This window comes from Sphaeramia orbicularis, chromosome 7 (genome assembly GCF_902148855.1).
Source record: "Sphaeramia orbicularis chromosome 7, fSphaOr1.1, whole genome shotgun sequence".
NCBI classification, from domain to species: domain Eukaryota; kingdom Metazoa; phylum Chordata; class Actinopteri; order Kurtiformes; family Apogonidae; genus Sphaeramia; species Sphaeramia orbicularis.
In genome coordinates this window covers 52,461,004-52,477,735 of record NC_043963.1, presented here as the reverse complement: position 1 = coordinate 52,477,735, position 16,732 = coordinate 52,461,004, and the positions used below count along the sequence as shown (strand labels likewise).

Here is a 16,732-nt window from a genome sequence, read left to right as displayed (position 1 = left end):
CGTGCATGAATGTACTGACAAACTGCAGTATAGTCATACCACCATAGCAATGACAAGTGGTGACACTATTACTATACTATCTGGTTCCAATTACACCAGTGCATGAGGGATACATTATTCACCAAGCAAACATTTAGGCCTCCAAGTTGAAGCAGAAAAAGGCAGCATTTAGATCTGAATGATTCTGCTAAAACTGAGTCAGAGTGTCTCCAAAACTGCAGGTCTTGTTGGATGTTTCTGATCTTCTGTGGTTAGTACCTAACCAAAAGTGGTCCAAGGCAGGACAACCAGATTTCACCTGTGGGATGTGCTGAAAAAATAAGTATGGTTGATCAACCTCTAAATACACGGTATATGGAAACAGAGGGAATGTGTTTATATACCAGAGACAGCCAGTAATTACTAAACAAATAATGAGAACAAACCAGTTGCCTTGAATAAACATACATACTGACTGACCAGTCTTTCTCAGTTAAAGGCAACAATTTAGATTAGGTGTCTCTTCCTGCTTCCTCTCTTGTCAGATTGCTGAATTACACTTTTCTGTTTTCCATTCTGGCTATTTGACAAGGCTTAAGTGATGGAAGCTGATTTAATTTATCCTAGACTAAGTCTGACCTAACAGAGGTTATGTTGTCTATTCAAATCAAATATGTCATTGTGCTTTAACACTTTCAGTGCCATGGGCCGATTAAATCGGCTTCACGAAAACAACCTGTAAAGTGCCACGGGCCGATCAGATCGGCTTTGGAGAACACGCCATATTTGTGTACAAACAAACCATCCACCCCCATTTCTTTCTCACATTTCGATGACGTTCTTTCTGTGTCCCCCTTTTGAGACCAAGCAGACGGGAATTTGAGGTCACGCGACCAAATAATATTTTTATATCTTTTTAATGTTTCTTATTCTCCGGTGTTTCATCAGAGGGAGCCCTCCATGCCGGGGGGCGGCTGTGGACTCCGGGGGCTGTGGCGCCTTCTCTCACTGGGGTCCGCTCCTTTCTGGTGGGTGGGGGTCCCAGTTGGCCCTCTCCCACTAGTTGGGATGCGGGGCTGTGTTGCTGGTGCCTGGTCGCCGGGGTCGGCGGCTGCATCCTGATGCGGAAGGCTCCCTGAGACAGTGCCTCCTAAATTGATGTTTTACTTTTACTTGTACATTTTTGTTCTGGTCTACCCGTGCTCAGTCAGTCTTCTTAAGTATGTGTGAGCTTGTGGGTTTGCATGTATATGTGTGTGTGTGTGTGTGCGGGTGAGTGGGTGGGTGTGGGTGGGTGTGGGTGGGGGGCGGTACTGATTTTTAAACTGATATGTAAAGCACTCTGTGCTACAGTTTTTAATGTATGAAAAGTGCTATATAAATAAAGATTATTATTATTATTATTATTATTATTATTATTATTATTATTATTATTATTATTATTATTATAAATTATGCAAATTACGATCAATAATGAATCGGCTGCGTCCGATGCGTTTTGAATCTAATCCGCAATCAGTCGGATGTTACCGAGCGGTTTCCTGCAGGATTCTTCAAATATTATAAAAATGACGCGAAATACTGAAAAACGGCCAAATTCTGTGGCACTTTTAAGGCTTATTAGCCCCTTAACTATCTGGCACTTAAAGAGTTAAGGCAACAGGCTGATGAGATCCAATAGTATCTGTCCTTGTTCATGTAATTCACTGTTACATGCACTTACCATTGTCATCTACTACCCTGGTCTGCTCCTTGGAGCAGTCCACTGGGAGACCGATGATTTCCACCTCCACAAAGGGATCAATGATCTAACAAGAGACACAACAAAACCTTTCAATGATGACATATTTTTAGACATGTTTTCATACGCATAATTTTTACCCCATATTATTTTTGAACTTCTAGTGTTTTTGCACATGCGCACTATGTGGGTAAATTTGGTACAGCATGCAGGTTTTACACATAGTATTTTAACCCCCATTAACTGTGTAGTTTTGAATATCCAAATAAAGAGAAATTTAATATAGTAAATTACAAATAAACTGGCTCAATTCAGTACGACAGGTTTCACTACCAGATGTTTACATCGAAAAGAATGCAGTTGCACATGCCCAACAATTTGGAGCATGTGCATAATTCTTGGGGTAAAAAAAATACGGGGGTAAAAACTGTACTGTTGCACAGAGTGCACATGGCTTCTTATTGAAAATAGTATGCCTATTACATATTATACATATGTATAATCCTTCTAACACAACAGCGATGATTTTTTGTACCAAAGGTATGGTGTGGCGGCAAGGATTTTGCAAAACCTTACCAGCAGAAACACTAAGTGTACCTCTGACTATAGAGGGACAATCAGTAGCCTCATTTCAAATAAAATGTAAGTGTATTTGAAGCAAAGTTTTGAGAACTCACAATGGGGATAATGCAAATCAAATGCATTTCTACAGACTGGTTTGGAGTGAATAAACTAATCTTTTTGCATTTTGTGATCTGAGGTGGCACTGTTGGCTAAATAGAGTGAGAGCAGAAGAGCATTCTACTGTTGTTTGTAAATTAATGTTAAGTTTACAAGAACACATTTTCCCACCTCTCCTCTGTCACCCAGCATTGAGTCTTTGGGTTTGGGCAGCTGTTGTCCACTGATGATCTTCAACACCAGCTGTTTCTTCATCTGACATGGAAGTGGATCCTCCAGGTTTGGGTTAAAGGCACCTAAAAGAGCAAAGACTCTACTGTTCCAATCATACTGAACGTCATTAGAATAAAAGTAGGACAGGAAGGGGTATTGTTGTGGGCAGACCTTCACACATGCAGGCAGGCTTAAGGATGTAGCCACAATTGCCGTTGCTGTAGAACTTCGCTCTGTTGAGCTGGAGGACCCGGCCCTCTGACTGGTAGTTGAGAGCAACTGAAATTGAAGCAGTTCACTGTGTTACTGTCAATAGACAGAATGCTACAGGACTCTAAAGGAAACTTTGAGGCTATGGCTAAAGCAAAACTAACCTGTTGCTTAAAGCAACTTCAGCAACAATTCTAAAGTTTGTTAACCATGAGATGAGGAAACCTCTGGGTTTTTCAATACAGAGAGAGGGGTAACTAATTCTCCCCACTACTCCAGCTCCCGCACCAGAGTGCCCTGGGTGGTGAAACTATTTGCAAGTATCTTGAAAACGGATTGGTCTGCAGTCACAATGCTGTCATCATTTTCAGCTTGCAACTTGCCCCCATATTTGCCCTATTTGTTTTCTGATAAAAACAAATCAAAAAGTAAGCGGAGCTTACTAATATCCCCGCCAAGTCGCACAACACTTTGCCCCTCCTGCTCACTGATAACCTGTCCACCGAGGGATTAATTTTGCGAGTTTCAATCTTTTAAATTTTTTTTGTAAGAAAAAAAAAAAAAAGCAAAAATTGAGAGAAAAGCACAGCACATGTAAAGAACATGTGTGTGAAATTTGAAAAGAATCTGGTGAACAGTGTCTGAGAAAACCAAAAATGTTAAAATAAATAAATAAATAAATAAAAATATTTAAATATTTATTGATGAATAGTATCTGAGAAATTAGTTTGACAAAAATCTTGGATGGTTGGATGGAATTCCTGGTATATCTACATATCCCCACCCGCCCCAGAGGGCACAGATTATAAAAATGCCAAATTCTACCAGTCCCCCCACCCCCTTTTTTTTTTCTCTGCAGCTATCTTTTCACTCGGTTGTATTAGCTGCATTAGTTTGAGTTTTTCCAGGTATTACTAGGAAAGCCTAAATTGTAGAGGCTGAAAAAGGTAGGATGAGAGAATACATGACATCAAATATGAGAACCATTTTTTCTAAATAATATGATACTGTGTAAAGTTATACTGTAAACCATTAATATTATCTGGTTGTATATACAGCTCTATCTTATTATGGTTCATGTTCCAACATTCATTGTTTTTTATTTAGTTTTTCCTTCGTGTAATTTAATAAGTAATTTTTCACCACCAGGTTTAGCTTCTTCTAATTATATTCAACCTAATCCAGAATGATGTATGATGTATAATACTTAAGAGTCAATGTGGCTGTGAGTAGCAGCTGAAATAGTATGTTTAAATTGAGACTACGTGCTGCTGATGTAAAATTGAAGACGTTGTTTTTAATGGCCGATGACTGAAACCAATTAAAAAATCAGGTCAAATGTGAACAGCTGCTGAACCAGAACAAGATGAGCTCAAACTGTTGTGTGTTGATACCCAGCTGGCAGCCCGCATTCCAGAAGGGCTGAGGATTGAAGTTTGACGAATCTACGCGGTAAGACGAGGGATAGATGCGGGAGAGCTGTCGCTGGTTGAACTGGATGAAGGCGGTAGCTTTCTGTTGCATCACTTGGTGGGCTTTGGTCTCACTCAACGATGATACTTGCCAGCTGCAGTTGGCTGCCAGAGACAAGACAGACTCACACGTCAGTTTTATTTTTCAGATAAATAAAAGGTGTGTCAGACATTACTGCTGCAGAAACACATACCAGTATCCAATGGTCAAAACGTCACATCAGCTAAATGACATTCAGGAAGCCTGTATTCTGTAGCTGCTATGTGATACTAAAATCTGCAACTGCATGCGCATTTACTAGTAGATAATTAATTTCAGAGAGCAAAAGAAGGAGGAGCATCTCATTCATTGCAAGCAATAGGTGACACTGCTTGAGGAGGTTAAAGACTGGTTTGTGACAAAACACAGATGAATTTAACTTGTGTTTTGCTGCTGTTCTTATTGCTATTCATCCAAGTCTCATAAAACTGACCAGCTGTCTTAGTGTTGATACTGAAGTGTGCTAATTAATCACGTTTTGTAAACTACCAGTCAAAAGTTTGGACACACCTTCTCATTTAAATGACATGAGATGGGCCGCAGATGGCCAACAAGTGCTCAGCATCACTGCAAAGTCCTTCAGGAGTGTTGGAAAACATTTCAGGTGACTATCTCATGAAGCTCATCGAGAGAATGCCAAGAATGTGCAAAGCAACAATCAAAGCAAAGGGTGGGTATTTTGAAGAATCTAAAATAATAGTAGAAGTAGTAGTAGTAGTGGTGTAGTTTTATTTCGAGCATACAGAATCATCAGATAGCAAAGAACCATACAACATGGTCAAACAAAATGCGCTCGAAAGGAGTGGGAAGAAGTATAACTTCTTGACTCCCACCCTTTTTACAAACTAATAATTAAATTAAATCTGCTTCCTTTCCTTTGTTAACAGACCTTTTTTTCTGTATATTTTTACAATAACACAAAACATCCATACAAACCATTCACATACACTTTTTTGGTCACCTCACACTCAATCAGATTTGCATAATCAACCGTTTTAATATAAACTATAATATTTATATGCACTTTAAATATTTACTCCAAATACAATGATCAATAAATATCTTCTTATCATGATAATTAAATAACTACAATATCTTATTTTATGCGTAATTCTATGTTATAACTATATTTACTTATTCAGATAATGCTCTATATTTTGTTATTATACTGGATTTGTACATCCTTTTAAATGCACAAATTGAAGAAGAAATTTTTAAGTTTTGCTCCAGATTATTCCACAGATGTACCCCTCTAACAGAGATACACTGGCTTTTTATGTTTGTTCTACACTTAATTTTCTTGTAAATTTCAGTAAAACGTGTTTTGAGTTTATCACACTTTTTTTTTTAACTACATAACTCTATATGTGTTCATTCATAGTTTTGATGCCTTCAGTGAGAATCTACAATGCAAATAGTCATATAAATAAATAAATAAATAAATAAATATTGTTCAATCTTTTGACTGGTAGTGTATGTCACTTGATTGTAACTGATTAGATCTATGTGGATGTTGGAGATGCATGTTACTGAAGGCCCTCATTGAAATCCTGCTTTCATTAGTAATGGAGGAACATGAACACTAGCTGTGTTGCAATAAACAAAGCCGCTCACACCTTGTGCATCAATGTCATAAAGGCCCACAGAGCATGTGTATTTCACCAGGTCAGACAAAGCTCTGGACAGCTTCATGGTCTTCTTCTTTCTGGAAGGGCAACAAATGTCAAATATCACAGAAGTGCACGTATGTTTGAAAAGAGTCAGCAAACGGAAAAAAAGTCTTCACATGCATAATTCAGTGCACAAAATATTTGAACCATCAGCTAAATAGTGACCAGTTCTTATTACTTAAAAACAAAAGATATATATCTGTATCAGAGTCAAATATACCCAGTGGATGATCTACAAGATGAATGAAATGAATGTACTTAATATTTGAAACAACTTTTTTCTTATAAAGAGAGCAGTGTGTGTGACCTACTTGCTGTGATGTAAGGGGGCACGAGAGGAACTGCTGGTGCTCTCTTGGTCTGTGTCTGTGTCTTCAAAGCTTGATGTCTTCTTCAGCTTGGTTGCCTTTTTCTACAGTTAAACAGACGGAAAAGCATCAAAGTAAGACAACAAACTTAAGGATGTTGTATTTAGTAGTTAATGTTTGCTGTATACTTACAGATTCTATTTTATGTTTTACAATAAATATTACATTCATATTTAAATACTACATAATTATTTATTTTACAAAAAACATGAATAAACTCCAGACTTGCTTTGTAAACCTGTAATACTGTTGTTTGTTGCCTACATAATGAAATGCAGTGGTCATATAGCAAATGCTGAAGGTCTGATGTCAAGGTAAAGAAAGAAGAACAAGTGAAAAAGTAAACAGAGCTTATTAATACCTTACTAATACCTCCGCCCAGTTGCACAACACTTTGCCCCTCCTGCTCACTGTTCAAAGTTTGACTCATTTTGAGTCAAACTTTCAACAATTCTAAAACATTTTCAAAAATTTGTTTAAAAAATAAATAAATAAACAAAAATAAATAAAATCAAGAAAATCAAGAAAAAATACAAAAATTGAGAGAAAAAACGTGTGTAAAATTTGAAAAGAATTGGGTGAATAATGTCAGAGAAATCGGTTAGACAATTTATCTAAGCTGACATTTGCAAAAATGTCTTTAAAAAATCACAAAATTGATATTCAGCCACCAAACTGTGCACCGCACCTCTCCTCATGATAAAGAACCTGCGTGTGAAATTTGAAAAGAATCGTGCAAATACTGACTGAGAAATGGGATGGACAAAAATCTCAGACTGATGGACTAAAAAAATACTGACCTTGCGTTTAGAGAAGCTCCCAATGAAGGAACGGCTTGAGCGCTTGTTTCCACTGGGATGAGTGTCATCTGCTGTGTCTGTCCCATCATCACCTTTGCCCTGATAACACAAAAAATATACTTTGAACTGATGCTTATTGTGGACACAACTCCTGATTGTCCATGATAAAAAGTGCGTCACATGATTTGAGCCTATGAATATTGGACATGAAACTGGAATGGGGATGCATTATTTAGCAGAGACTTAGCAGAGTACTCAGTGGAACACTGTTGCTTCTAAACTTACCCATATGAATGACACAGAACATTTGTGACCACGCTGTTTGTTTGTGAAGTGCAGGGCAAGTCTTGGCAGGAAGTTGGCTTCATACATAGTTTTTACCAGAAATACTGTGGAGTTCCAGCCATAACATGTAACAACATGTACCTTAGAGCCGGTTTTGTCTGAGGACTTGGCAGCGGGAGGGAGGGCTGCGATGGTGAAGCTGTCCGGGTCCTCTCTGTCCCGGATCTTTGACTCCTTCATCAGATTATCCAGCTTCCTCTTGGCCATGTTCTCCACCTGCTTCCTGTTGGCTGAAGTCTGTAGAAGGAAAGATGAGATACACACAATCAAACAGTGACACATGGGATAATATGAAAGACCAACTACCAGTTTGCTCATTTTCTCTTTATTGTAATTGCAGCATGTACTTCTGCTGCACAAGTCAACTCACATAAGCCAGCAGCAGAAACCGTTTTCCTCATTTTTCCTTTAAAATCAGATGTGCAGTATAATCAGTTAATAAGGAAATAAAATTCAACTGGAATGATTTCACTTTAATTTGACCTGTTTTTTCCTGCAAAGGCCGTGGTATGTTACTACTGGACCGAGAGTCAATTAATACATATATTAATTTACAAAAAAGGGTCTATTTTACACACAAATTTATACCAAAATGAAATGATAGCAACAGTAAATTTGAATGTGTTTAACCAAAGTGGAAACACAACCTCATCATACACTACAATATACTAGAATCATTCCACTCAAATACAGGCCATTTCACTACATGGTGTCCCATAAGTCTCCATACATAGGAAAAATAAACGTTTCTTGACATAAACCATTTTTATTTATATAATATGCTCTATATGACTGCCATTTTGTCGGGAACACATTTCAATGCGTGTCCTCCACTGCTGAAGAACTATAAAGAAGAAATATAAAGAAATACATGTTAGAACCATATATGTATGGAATGTATTATGTCTCCTATGTATGGAGACTTATGGGACACCCTGTGGATAGAACCCTGTTCAAAGAATCACGAATTACACCGATTCAATTAATTTGATGGAAAAGGCCTAGAAAATAACTTTTGTTGATGTGAATTATATTTTGTTGTTCTGAATTTTATTCGACATACTTTGGAGAGGGAGATTTCTTTAAGACAGATATGTAAATGAAACTTTGATTTTGCACTGAATTGTACTTTATATAACTACTACACCTTTGTAGTGGTGGATTTTTGTGGTGTCTTCTAATGAAGTTTAAATATATTACATTTGCTTAATACGTATGACAATACTTACAAAGTCAGCTAGTCTGCAGGCAAATCATACAATAAACATGTCTAAATATTGTTTTTTCATCCACCTGTTGAAGATCTGATGAAGGAGAATTTCACAAACTGATGACTGTGAGGCATTCAACATGTGAACATGACACACAGACAGTGAGATGAAGAGGCAGTGGAAGAATTTCTGGTAAAAAAAAAAAAGGTGCTCTTCATCTTGCTTAGTATAAAATGCACATCCTGAGTTGAGCCACTTGGTGGCAGAGTGTATCCATAAACCACGTGTTCTGTTAGGGAACTCATCTACACACTTCCTGTGATCTAACAAAATGTAAACAATTTCAAACCACACTGGTTATTGATTAAATTCTTGTATAGACTGTGAGGTCCACTGTTATTTGTTGTAATACTGGACAGAATGACAAAATCTTGGAATTTTGAGAAAATAACTTATGATTATTAGCCCTTATCTTGTAATTACAACATCACACCTATATTGAAATATTTTGAACAACTTGAATATGCAGATTTCTTTAATGCTGATCTTTTTAAGAAAGTGGGTGAATGTTTGCATCTGCCACAATTCTTCAGATACAAAAATGGAAAATGGCTCAAGAGGTCAGGCCACTTTTCTGTATTTTTCCATGGTTAAGTACATTCAACAGTCAAGGGCACAATAAAACCGTAGTTTTCATATGCTATGTAACAGAAACACAAATTATTTTGTGCATGTAAAAGTACTGATAATCTTTTCTTTTAGATACTACCCACTGTCCTTTCACAAATGATAATTTATTAGAAAAAATATGTCTGATCTTATTATCATATAAAGACCCTACTACTGACTCTGTATTCAAAAATGTTAGGTCTAACTGACCTCAGCCTGGCTATAGTCATTTCATGTTTGGCACCAGAATGAGAACTCTTTCACCAGTCCTCTGAAGGTGTGAATTTTAAGGCTTTTTCTGCTGTTTGGTCTGGTGTGACACCTGGCTCGGACACATCCAACCAATTGAGTGCCCTGATAATATTTCCATGGATTTTAGTTTTTTAATGCAGTTCTAATACTGTACACGTACAAATCATATGAAGTGGGGAAAAACAAAACAAACAAATGCTGCCTGAGACTACAGCAAACCAAGTATGATTTGAAAATGCCCTTAAAGATAAAATATTGTAAAAATGTTGCTGGGAATTTTAAGATGTCAGTAGCAGGGAGGATGGAGACACAACCCACATGTGAAAGGAGTGAGATCTGATCAAGCGTTTATACAATACCTTCCACTTTCAAAGACGCAAGCAACATTGAAGAAAAAACAGGAAAAGAAGCAGGAGAAAAACAAGAATGAGCCACCACAGAAAGAAAGAGATGAGCAGCAGAGAAAAACATCAAGACCAGAACTGTTCAAGACGGGACATCAGAAACCTATCAACAACCATCGCCTCTGAGTTAACACATATGGCCCATTGACAAGCCATTACAAGCATCAATTTCCATTTATCTGCTGACACTGAAATGCCTCCTGGAACTCTGCTGGACAGAGGAAGGAGAAACAATGAAATGAGACACACCACAGAGAGGGTACATACATCTCCATTCATCAGCTTGCAGTCATCCTCCATCTCATCAGCACTGTCCTCATCTGACACATCTCCCTCCTCTGCGTTCTCATCAATGTTGGAAGGCAGTTTTTTCCCCTGGTGGAGGAGGGAACAGTCAGAAGATCTTCAAATAGATGCAACATACATACACTTGGGGTGTTGGGGGCCAGATTTTCAAATGAAGAGGTGCAGGACTGTCATCATGTGCGAATGGGAATTATGGTAAATGCTAGTTACGAATTTGAAAACTGCACATGGAAATTCCCCCCTCGTGTTTTCCCATGAGAACTGGGAGAAAATTTTGATACACAAGCTGCTCAGATGAAAATAACCATTGAACTTTTCAAAAGAGCAATGAGGGATTCATTGCAGAAGATAAACAATGCTTTTAATAATATTCTGCTGTTGTTAGCTAATGATTTTACTCATTTATAGCATATACATTTGCAAAAAAAAAAAGCATTAGCAGCAAAAAAAGCTGTAGCAGATGAATTAATACTTCCAAAACTTTTACCCAAATAGCAGGTCACAATAAATTGTGTGTCAGCCATTTTTCATTTCACTATGGCAACAAAAGCACTTAAACACAACCCACTTATAATTTCGAATTCACAAGTGGAAAGAATCATCTCCCCAATAGTACGTGAAGGCAGCAATAGTTAACACTGGTGGCTGATCCTTTTAATTTATAACGATTATTATAATATTCATCCTGTGTCCTTTTGGTCATGTCAACATGTAGTTGTTTTAATTGTATTTACCAGATTTTTTACTTGATTTTTCTCAAATGACACAGATATCAAAGGTTAGTCCTTGCAACTCTGCTTAGTCTCCTCCACCTCTCATTTTTACACAGCATTGGGAATTTAATAGAATATGAGGCAAAATGCCACTTAGTGTTTCAGCTGCATGGTAATGTAGGGTTTCATTAGTGCAGCTCATCCTGGAAAATAGGGACTAAAATCCCACAAAGAATACAAAAACTTTCACTGTCAAAACCTTATGATGCTCATAATCAGCTGACTGAAATATCCTGCACTTGAATCAGTCAAAGTCAGTTTACATACACGTCTGTCAAGAGTCATAATACACGTAGTGAAGACTGGGAATGTATTACAATATTAAGTATAGTAAGTGCAAGTTCATTGATGCACTTTGGCTAGAGGGCAGCTATCATTATATTGAAGTTTCACATTTGTTTTGGACAATACCAAAGTGGAGGATGCAGTGATAGTGCATTTGTAAAATAACGTGATGGAAGAACTTGTTCTGCTGGAACGGTTGCACATGGTAAGCAAGCTGTTGTCAAACATTTTAATTTTCACAGTGTAGTTGTTTTTTCAAGTAGTGACGAGGCCTGAAATACAGTAACACAAAGACAGGAGACCCAGACTAGAAGAGAATTAGAGAGTAGCAGAACACAGAAACGCTTGCAGTAAGTACAAGTGTCTCAACACTGTATATTTTGTACAGTACTTGAGTAAAGGTATGTAGTTACTTTGGACCACTGCCTATATGGACACTGTTGCTGAGTGTACATGTAGATAGGAGGGCTGTGGTAGCAGCTGGCAGTGCAGTTGCTGGTGTGCCAGGTTTTGGCACAGAGTTGCCTTTTTAGTCAAAGCATCTTGTGTCAATAAAGCCTCATTAACCTGCAAACAGACACTGCTGCTGCTTAACAGCATCATGTCATGCCTCTGTTTAACATGTGCTTGGAAATAAAGCTACTTTAGTGGTTACAATCCATGGAAAACTGACAACTGTCACAACATCTTGGCTACACACTGACTACAGTGCAGGTTTTATCTTCAGATGTGGAAAGAGAAAATGATTTGAAAGTTCCTAAGTTAGATCTCCCCTTAAGAGGCATATCATTCAAATGCAAATCAAGACTATGTTTAAAATGTTCTAATTATTTTTTTATTTAACAGTCTATGGCAATTAAGATGAGTGTATGACTACTTTATCTGGCACTGAACTTCTCATAATATGCAAAAATCACTGACCCTTCCATGAATGGCCACTATCAACCTTCCTGCACTTATTCAAGACCCAAGTAAAAATGCCCAAATGGTGTGCCAGTGTTGTCATGTGTACAATAAATGTCACATTTGAATTATAGGGATGCTCTCTGTACGATCAAAACACCACATAATGGCAGATATACCGTAACTGGATCACACTCCAAGTTATATCCAGCCTATTTTAATAAATTTTCTGACATGGGATTATCTTTCTAGCCAGTCATACTATTTGTGATGATGAATTTGTGATATTGCAGTTATCCCTTACTAATATCCTCTTTATTAATCAAAAACATATGGTATTTTGTAGTGAATCTAATAACTTATTACATTTACCCACAGCAAACCTCCTGGCTATGTCGTGTGTATGATCATTTTCATTTCAAGGCTCTGGTACACTAAGTTCAACATTTTCAGTAAAACCTTCATCAGGTTAGTTGTTTAGTAGCTGACTGTTGTCAAACAAACAAAAAAAAAAAAAAAATGTGTCTGTTGTATGATGACCGTTAGTAGTGCTTCATTTATATGCTTACACTCAGACAATACACAATAATTGAACATGATGTTAAAACATAAACTGTAATTAATTAACTCTTTGTTTGCTAAACCTGTGTACTTGGTTAGCATCTTAACTTGGAACAAATGGACTCATACTAGTAAGATGAACACTGTCAGAAACATTCTGTACCTCTTAAATTGACACTGAACTTTGAGTGAGCAGGTGTCTGATTTCATAAAAGACTCACAGCATTATTGCTCATCTCCCCTTTGTCCGTCGTCCTAGGACATGGTCCCACATTTAGACTTTGAGCTGAATACATGAAATTAACCATAATACAGGCAGATTCGCATCCAAGCTATAGTCATAGCCTCATGTTTTGCAGTGGCCCAAGAGGAATAATCTAATCCAATTACATTCAAGGTTGTCATAAATTTATAACATTTATTTTGACATAATAAGTTTAGTCTTCATTCTTCTCAACTCTTTATATTCAGCAGCCAAAGGAGAACACTACAAATGATGTCAAGTGAATCTGAGGGGACAAAACGTGTGTGTTTATTTTATGAGAGAAAGACACCTCTGACACACAAACATACTCTTTTTCCCTCCATTGCTTTCTGTTAACTACCCATTGTCATATCAGAAATGTTAGTTCAGGTACCACCTTTTGAATCTCTCACACTGATATCATTAAAAATAACATTGTGTGACAAGCTGGGTATGTAAGCTTGACAGGTGTAATCAGCAACCATGGTAGGTGGGACTTACATAAGTATCAATTATGTTTGGTTGTCTGGGTTTAGGATATTGTTTATGCACTAATAACACAACTGCGGTGTGCTATTAATACCAAAAGTATTTGGCTTTGTTCTCATTTTAACAATCAAGTCGTTTTTCATTCTCTCCTCCCTAAACATGTCATATCCAGATGCTCTAATCACATGCTTTCTAATCTGCCCACCAGCTCCTTCCTTTGAAATCTGCTGTGGCAGATTTGAAACTTAAAAACTAGGTGTGCAGAGATAATCACCTGAGGACCTATTCCTTACACTGTGGAGAATCAGCCACTTTACATGCATCCAAGCTGTACTCCTGAGTACTCTATGGTATGTCCACAGCCATACTCTACCTTGACGAGAATCTTGCCCTTGAGTGTTTCCGGTGACGGCAGGCGTCCTGACTCGTCTGCTTTGATGTTAGACAGGTCCAATTTGTCCCCCAGGATCTCAATCAGGTACTGGGCCATCTTCTTTTGTTGAGGAACGCTGCAGTGGTTCTCTATAGATAGGATGACTGGATAGCTAACAGATGAAGACACACAACGCACTAGTATTACAAAAGTGAAAGATTAGCAGTTTGATGTTACCCAGTTCAGACCAAAATGTAGTTACACATAACACAAACTGTACAGAAAAATGAAATACAGTCCAATCGGGTTCATACTGTTTACTGAAAATATAAAGTTTTCCTTTTGTTTTTTGTCAGTCATTCCGGGATAAAACAGCTGACAAGACACATCACAGTAAGTTCAGCTCACACTGAAAAGTTCTTAGAGGACTTGTAAATAGGCTCCACTGTGAATGCTTCTACTTTATGTTTTAATGGCAATAATACCTGAGCTGCAAACATCTCCATATATTCAATCACTGCTGAGGTTTAGTGTGGAATATCTGCTGTCTGCTGCTGAAATCAGCCATAAACACAGTGGTATTTATGAGCAGACTTCTCATTCACATCATACCAACCATGACACTTCTCAGTCTAAGGCAGATATAGAAGCTTTTCATTGTGAATTTGTTTCTGTCAGGTGTCTGAAGGCCTCTCTCACATTCACCATCCAAGAAAAATCACATTAGCCTTTGATGCTGATGGCAGCCTTTCACCCCACTCCTTTTTACCCAATTATCTGTAGAATGTGGTGCCCACAACTTCGTTTAAAAAAAAAAAAAAAAAAAAAAAAAAAAACAGAAGAGGATGAGCCTCTGTACAAAGACAGCCTTTCTCCCACATTTGAGTTAAAGAGACACAATCTAAAAATAGCGCATTTTTTGCATCCTCCAGTCGGTCTGTATGTTGAGTGGATTATCATCGTGTGATACAGAATCTGGGAAAAGGATGAGGAGGAAGATGGCTGTGTGAGTGTGCTTTCTTTTCTCTATGTGCATGTTCTATCTCTATATGTGTCACAGTTGTGAAAACAAAGAGGGAGGTATGTTAACAAAAACAAAAACACAACCTCTGACACTAATAGAAAGAACATATTGTAAATTCAGATTGATGTAAACGATTTAAGCACTGAACTACAATCTTGCACTAATCAGCACCACTTGGATACTATTTTCAAGAGAGACATTGTTGTCTTTCACTAATTAACCCTTTTATTATGAAACTGTCTGAATAATAGTGTAAAGGAGTCTACACTACAATTGTGACAATGCATCAATGTCTATGATTTGAGTAATTTAGGTGGGTGTTTGCGTTTACATTCGTCTACAATTTGCTCAATCACAAGCATACCGAAAGACTATATCCAGGGGAGGAGCGGCATTGACTTTTTATGCCCCACATGTCTGGAATCAACTCTCAATGAATTGTACATCAGCTGAAACTCTGAAGACTTTTCTGGTTAGCACTGCTTTTAACTCCATGCTGTAAATGTTTACTCCTTTACTTAATGTATGTATTTTTAAAGCATTTTCTTCAACATTTTAAATACTCTATGTCATCGTATGTTGCATTTATTGCATTTCATGACTGGATTGTTTTAAATGTCTTATACTTTTTACATTGTTGTTGAAAGGCGCTATATAAATACATTTGTCTTGCCAAAACAGCATTTGCTTGATCATCAAAGGTGCCCAAAGTTAATGTTACGTGCATTTTTCAGGCACCAGAAGTTTACAAAATGTCATGAAGTCACAATCAGCCCTTCCTGCATTGGCTTTTAGTTTGTATTAAGGGATACATTAAGTGAAGATGAAAGGCAACATCTGAAAAAAGATGACTGAAGTACACCACCGGTCAAAAGTTTTAGAACACCCCAATTTTTCCAGAATTTCATTGAAAATGATGCAGTTTAACACTTTCAGTGCCATGGGCCGATTAAATCGGCTTTACGAAAACAACCTGTAAAGTGCCACGGGCCGATCAGATCGGCTTTGGAGAACACGCCATATTTGTGTACAAACAAACCATCCACCCCCATTTCTTTCTCACATTTCGATGACGTTCTTTCTGTGTCCCCCTTTTGAGACCAAGCAGACGGGAATTTGAGGTCATGCGACCGAATAATATTTTTATATGTTTTTAATGTTTCTTATTCTCCGGTGTTTCATCAGAGGGAGCCCTCCATGCCGGGGGGCGGCTGTGGACTCCGGGGGCTGTGGCGCCTTCTCTCACTGGGGTCCGCTCCTTTCTGGTGGGTGGGGGTCCCAGTTGGCCCTCTCCCACTAGTTGGGATGCGGGGCTGTGTTGCTGGTGCCTGGTCGCCGGGGTCGGCGGCTGCATCCTGGTGCGGAAGGCTCCCTGAGACAGTGCCTCCTAAATTGATGTTTTACTTGTACATTTTTGTTCTGGTCTACCCGTGCTCAGTCAGCCTTCTTAAGTATGTGTGAGCTTGTGGGTTTGCATGTATATGTGTGTGTGTGTGTGTGCGGGTGAGTGGGTGGGTGTGGGTGGGGGGCGGTACTGATTTTTAAACTGATATGTAAAGCACTTTGTGCTACAGTTTTTAATGTATGAAAAGTGCTATATAAATAAAGATTATTATGATTATTATGATTATTATTATAAATTATGCAAATTACGATCAATAATGAATCGGCTGCGTCCGGTGCGTTTTTGGATCTAATCAGCAATAGGTCGGATGTTAC

The 16,732-nt window shown here is 37.9% G+C and overlaps 1 protein-coding gene across 14 annotated transcripts in view; it reads right to left on the bottom strand.

The window, feature by feature from the left end:
* The window catches only part of plch2a (phospholipase C, eta 2a), a 273,662-nt gene that overhangs the window by 19,811 nt on the left and 237,119 nt on the right, over positions 1 to 16,732 (bottom strand). For 12 of the 14 annotated variants that reach the window (XM_030139859.1, XM_030139861.1, XM_030139863.1 and 9 more), the window contains exons 9-19: positions 13,990 to 14,161; positions 10,323 to 10,430; positions 10,011 to 10,016; positions 7,601 to 7,756; positions 7,175 to 7,273; positions 6,318 to 6,418; positions 5,953 to 6,041; positions 4,219 to 4,401; positions 2,786 to 2,893; positions 2,573 to 2,697; positions 1,703 to 1,787 (exon numbers count right to left, since the gene is read on the bottom strand). In XM_030139859.1, coding sequence (XP_029995719.1) covers positions 1,703 to 1,787; positions 2,573 to 2,697; positions 2,786 to 2,893; positions 4,219 to 4,401; positions 5,953 to 6,041; positions 6,318 to 6,418; positions 7,175 to 7,273; positions 7,601 to 7,756; positions 10,011 to 10,016; positions 10,323 to 10,430; positions 13,990 to 14,161 — 1,232 coding nt within the window. The remainder of the gene's footprint in view (positions 1 to 1,702; positions 1,788 to 2,572; positions 2,698 to 2,785; positions 2,894 to 4,218; positions 4,402 to 5,952; positions 6,042 to 6,317; positions 6,419 to 7,174; positions 7,274 to 7,600; positions 7,757 to 10,010; positions 10,017 to 10,322; positions 10,431 to 13,989; positions 14,162 to 16,732) is intronic. The other 2 variants (XM_030139868.1, XM_030139856.1) reach the window with 1 other exon arrangement.